General features: G+C 40.7%; 1 protein-coding gene across 1 annotated transcript in view; it reads left to right on the forward strand.

The window, feature by feature from the left end:
* The window catches only part of LOC139255772 (cytosol aminopeptidase-like), a gene marked incomplete at its 5' end in the record, with an annotated part of 45,475 nt that extends 39,993 nt beyond the window's left edge, over nucleotides 1–5,482 (forward strand). Inside the window, one exon of the mRNA XM_070873984.1 lies at nucleotides 4,595–5,482. Coding sequence (XP_070730085.1) covers nucleotides 4,595–4,790 — 196 coding nt within the window. The remainder of the gene's footprint in view (nucleotides 1–4,594) is intronic.
* Between the last annotated feature and the right edge of the window lie 683 nt (nucleotides 5,483–6,165).

Here is a 6,165-nt window from a genome sequence, read left to right on the forward strand (position 1 = left end):
TCATATTGAATGGTGGTGCAGGCTCGAAGGGCCAAATGGCCTACTCCTGCTCCTATTTTCTATGTTTCTATGTTAGACATGACCCAATGTTTACAAATGCACGTTGGCGCTCTGTAATCAGCTCAAATTTCTCCAAATGCTTAGTCATTTTGTCCTTAATTATAGATTCCAATAACTTCTCCACGACAGATATTAGACTAACGGGTCTATAATTTTGTGGTTTCGCTCTCTCCTTTTTTAAATAAGGGAGTTACATTTGCTTGTTTCATGATGCTGCAGTATAAGGTTGTAAGCCTGCTGTGTTGAAATTTAAACTCATCCTACCCTATCACAGAACCACAAAACTTTGAAAATTCTTATCTCCTCAAGTCTTCCCTTCGCCAATGTGTGTCGGCTTTTAAAACCCAAACTTGATATTGCCAAACCTTTCTCCACTTTTTCTAATGTCCTACATCATGGGCCTTGACCTCATACTTTATTTTTTCCGTTATTCATTCACATATCCAATGGCACTTTTATGTTAGCACTTGGGTTGATTTCTGGGTACTAAAAAACAAGTGAAATAATTATGCTATTGGCCCAGATTTTGCTATGAGCGCCGAAGGAACAGTTTTTGCTATTCACTTTGCGTACGGTTGCCCACAGACTTTTAGAGGGCTTGTTGAATTTGGCGCCCTCTACAGGGGCTCTGTGGCATCTGTGAGTAGGTCAAGCAGCATGGAGGCTGTTCAATCAACCAGATTGAACAATCTTCACTGAGACACAGATGGCAAAGTAGGAATTAAAACTGGAAATATAAATTATTATTTAAATTATTGGATAGGAAGAAAAATAAAGGCTGGGACATATGCATGGAATTAAGGGAAAGACATTAAAGAAGAACAAAAGCAGAATTTAAAAAAAAATTATTTTTATTAAAAATAAATCTGCAACATTAATTTCTTGAGGCAATGAGACTCCATACTTGTGCAATTATTTTTTTCAAGATCCAGAGAAGTTGTTCAGTAATTATCACTTACTACGCTGTTTAAAAACTCAGCTACTCCTGATTGTACAACACCTAGCCTTTTCATTTGTGTTTAGAGAGAAAATAGGGGTAGTTGGCCTAAGTTCTCGCCATCACTGTGATTTCTGTGCAGATTCCATCGACGAATACTGCAACAGCACACCCTGTGGAGGAGCAGGGCATCAGTGACAGGAACTTCCGGATTTCCGTGTTTAATTACGCATGTGCGGACGCCAGAAATTGCTGTCACTGTTACTCAGCAATAAGGATGACAGCCTTCCGTTATTAGTACAGCAAAATCCAGGCCATTGTTGGAATTTTACAGCAGGTCGTTTAGCATCTGAAAGAGAATTATAGATTAATCGTTGCCCCATCTCCAACCTCCCTTTCCTCTCAAATCCTTGAACGTATTGCCTCCCAAATCTATGCCCATCTTTCCCAGAACTCCAATCAGGTTTCCGCCCTGTCACAGTAACGAATGGGCTCCCATCAAAGTAAAAAATGACATCCTATGTGACAGTGCAAAGGTAAACTATCTCTCCTTGTCCTTCTCGACCTGTCTGTAGCCTTTGACATGGTTGACCACGCAATCCTCCTCCAACGCCTCTCCACCGTCATCTAGCTGTGTTCCTGCTTTTGCCTGGTTCCATTCTTATCTATCCAGTCGTAGTCATAGTATCACCTGTAATTGCTTCTCTTCCCGCTCCTGCACCTTTGGAGACCCCCAAGGATCTATCTTTGGCCCCTTCATATTTCTCATTACATGCTGCCCCTCTGACATCAACCAAAAACACAACTTCAGGTTCCACATGCTGACACCCAGTTCTGCCTCTCCACCACCTCTCTCAACCTCTCTATTGTCTCCTTTCCCCAGTCACTGACTCCATCCCGTTCCCTGGCAACTGTCTGAGGCTGAACCAGACTGTTCGCATCCTTGGTGTCATATTTGACCCCGAGCTGGGTTTCCGACCACATATCCACTCCATCATTAAGACCGCCTATTTCCACCTCCAGAACATTGCCAGACTCGATCCCTGCCTCAGCTCATCTGCTGAATCCTTCATCCATGCCTTCATTACATCTAGACGTGACTATTCCAATGCACTCCTGGTTGGCCTCCCTCGTTCTACCCTCCATAAACTTGAGGTCATCCAAAACTCTGCTGTCCGTGTCCTAACTTGCACCAAGTCCCATTCGCCCATCACCCCTGTGCTCGTTGACCTACATTGGCTCCTGGTTATGCAACGCCTCGATTTTAAATTCACATCCATGTATTTAAATCCCTCCATCCCTATCCCTGTAATCTACTCCAGCCCCACAATCCTTCGAGATATCTGCGTCCTCTAATTCTGGTCTCATGAGCATACCCGATTTTAATTGCTCTGCCATCAATGGCTGTGCCTTCAGCTGCCTAGACCCTGAGCTCTGGAATTCCTTCCCTAAACCTCTCCGCCTCTTTACCTCTCTTTCCTCCTTTAAGACGCTCCTTAAAACCTACCTCTTTGATCAAACTTTTAGTCATCTGCACTCATATCTCCTTATGTGGCGCAGTGTCAAATTTTATTTTATAATGTGGATGTTTTACTATGTTAAAGATGCTATATAAATACAAGTTGTTCTGTTTCGGGTGGGACTTTCATTACTCAGATTTTTATTTAGGACGTAAATCCTAATTCTGTAGTCTTATACCAAACTGAGGAGTTACACTGAGCAAATTTATATCCATTAGATGTTTCCTATTTTGTGTGAACTTGCATTCTGTGGTTAATTGCCTTTACGTTAAGGCATTAATACTTTTCAGTACTCTTCCAAATAAGCACTCTTTACATTTGTAAACTCAAATATTGTTACTGTTGTGTGGTAAAAGATCTGCAAACTATTTTCTGTTTTGATTTGATACTGAAAGGTTTTAAGGATATGCCGATGCTCTCCTGCCCAATCTCTCATCTTGCACCCTCCATAAACTACACATCATCCAATACTCGGTTGCCCATATCCTATTCTGCACCAGGTCCTTCTCGCCCACCACCCCTATCATTACTGACCTACATTGGCTCCCGGTTCCCCAATGCTTCGAATTAAAAATTCCCGTCTTTGTGTTTAAATTCATTCTTGGCTTTGCCTCTCGCTATCTCTAACTTTCTCCAGCCATACAAGCTCCCCAGAACTTGTATATCCCCCTTGCTGCACTGTTGGCACTGTGCCTTTAGCCATCTAGGGACTATGCTGTGGAAGTCCCTCCCTAAATCCCTCTCCACCACTCTTAATTTGTTTTAAACCCTCCTTAAAACCTACCTCTTTGACCAAGCTTTTGGACGCCCCTGCTAATATATCCTGTGGCTCGGCATCCATTTTTGTTTGATTATGCCTCTGTGAAGAGCCTTGGAATGTTTTCTGCATTGAAGACACTTGTATAAATGCATGTTGTTAATCTTACACATCTGAGCTCGAGTTTAATTTTATTTTGTGTCGAGCACACTATGGGGACAGATTTTTGTCTTATGACCACCCCGCTATTAGGCATAAGGTGAGCAGTAGGGGGGATGAGAATCGGGGTGGGGGATGGAATTCCCTGGAGGTATGTTCTTTCCCATTTTCAGGCTGACCTTAATTTAGGCTGAAAACAGGCAGAGGCCTGAGTATTGTTTGCAGATCAGGGTCACATCACGTCAGTGCCCTAACACCATATTTGTATCGACCTGCATTCTATTGCACAAACTGCAGGCGGTACAGATCGGGAGCTGGCCATTTCCAGGTGCATTTAGCTACAGTCGGGGAAAGCTGGAAAGGGGTCTGGCACTCAGTTTTCCTGCAGTGTCTTGTGTGTTATGAGCCATTATTTAATATTTTCTGAAAACTGCTGCTTTGTTTGACTCCTGACACTTCCACCTTCCCTTTTAAAGTGTTGCTGCAGGTCCATGGTGCATTGCCGGATTTCCTGCTCTCCTATACAGCCAGCTATCCGTAAAAGTGCAATTAGCACTGGCGCCTCCTCATGTCAATGTAAATGAGGCCTGATCACAAAAATTGATTAGGCCTCCTGCAGATGTCATCAGGTGGTTGGGAGTAGCCCACTGCCTACCCGATATATGCTTCACGTGAAAATCAATCCCATGATGTGGTTGCCTTAGAGTTGAAACAATTGAATGCAAGTCTATAACTATTCATTATACTGTAAATGTTACTGTACCACAACTGAAAAATTGCATTGTGACTGACAGTGAACCATTTTGTCCACTATTCAAAATAAACTGAAAATTTGAGAACATGCTCTTAGTCGATGAAAAGTGAAAATATAAATTAAAAGAGGGAGCTTGTTAGTTTCATACAGGTTGTTGCAGTGATGGCCCAATGAAACAGTCACCCAAGAAATTTGCCCAGCAGGGCAGAGAGTGACTGTGTTTCAATTGAGGATCAAGTGGACATAATGAGAATTCAAGGGGGAATAATTTGGAAAAAAATTTGTTTTAATTTTCTTTTTGAAGGGGATTTTCAATTAAAAAAAAAAATCTGTGATGAACTTCCAAAGAAATACATTCACTTGCTGCCACTTGGTAACTTCCACTCTGCTCTGAAATGTTCCTGCAGGTCTGGTGGTGCGTGTACAGCTGCAGCGTTCTTGCGAGAGTTTGTTACAGTCTCACACTGGGCTCACCTTGACATAGCTGGTGTGATGTCAAACAAAGATGAAGTTCCATACCTGCGAAAGGGAATGGCAGGAAGACCGACCAGAACATTAGTGGAATTTGCAGCCTACCTGAGTCAAGAAAGACAGAAATCTTAAAATGTATTTTTAAAGATGAGTCCACATATTTTTCCACTTCATCAGTTTCATAATTTTGGTACCCAAACAAATGCCCTTTTTTTGTATCTGTGATTAAGCTTACTTTGGATTTTGTTCCCTTTACATTTGGAAAGATGGTACTGAATCAAAAAATTATATTTTTTGTTACCAATTTTATTAATGAACAGTTTTATAATCATGGTTCACATTTGCAGTTGTGACTTATGTTAAATGGTGATTTTTATCTTCTCTGAACCATAATTCCTATCATTCATTGTGCTACTACTCACTTGATGCAAAAGGGAAACTACTTTGCAGCAACACAAAAGCTGCAGTATTCCAGAGTCTCTTGGACAATACAAACAGTGAAAGTGTGAAAACTGACCAGTTTTGAGATGTTTTGAATATAGTTGAAAAATAAGTCTCCCCAGTTTAAAAACAAAAGCTGACGGATGTATTGAGCTTTCAGTATTGCTAGCTGCCAAATAAAGTGGAGACCATGCAAGCCAAAACAATAAAGGAAAATAAACTGGACATAATGAGAATTCCTAACTGATCACAGCTGTGATTACAAAACATTTAGTATTGACAATGCTGATGTCAGATAAAATCTAATTAATGGATGCAAAATCATTCCAGAATGTCGATAATTCTTTTGATCCATCTGCAATAAAAGTACATGTACAAGGAAATACTTGAGTCGGCCAACTAGTGTTCTAAGAGCTGAATGTGAAATCTTAACAATTCAGAGCTGAAATCAACCTCATGTCTTTACTGAGTTGTGACCAACCAATAGAGATCATCATTTATCCCGAACCCTAGGGCAGGACATTGGTTGAGATGACCTGAAGTCCTGTCTACCTCTTCCAATATCTTAGTGGACTACGTTCCTCAACCAAAATTTGTGAGATATTGCTATATTTACTTCTATAACAGTCACTGTTTCAAGAATAATTAGTTAGCCGGGATTTTGCGGTCAACGGTGACGTGATGGTGCTCATCACTGACCTCGAAAAAAGCTGCCTACAAATGTTTAGCCAACACTTTTCCCAACGTTAATTTAATTCTGGCGCCATCTATAAGGGAATCTCTGGTGGCCAGTAACAATGATTTCAGTAAGCACGCTAAGCAGCCAGTCACATTGATGAATTCTGACGCAGCAAACCAGGAAGTAACAAGCAGGTTTTATCATTCACTTTTTATAATTTTACAGAAAAGCGAAATAAAGATATACCTGGAATTAAGGTGGAAGCTGAAATGTCATAAACTTCAAAATAAAATTATTCTAAAAATCTATGGAATTTTTATCATGGAATGTAGAAATTTGACATTCTAAAAATATAAAATCCGTTTTTTCAAGGCCTATTATGGCAGA

Source organism: Pristiophorus japonicus, unplaced genomic scaffold (genome assembly GCF_044704955.1).
Source record: "Pristiophorus japonicus isolate sPriJap1 unplaced genomic scaffold, sPriJap1.hap1 HAP1_SCAFFOLD_627, whole genome shotgun sequence".
Classification (NCBI taxonomy): Eukaryota; Metazoa; Chordata; class Chondrichthyes; family Pristiophoridae; genus Pristiophorus; species Pristiophorus japonicus.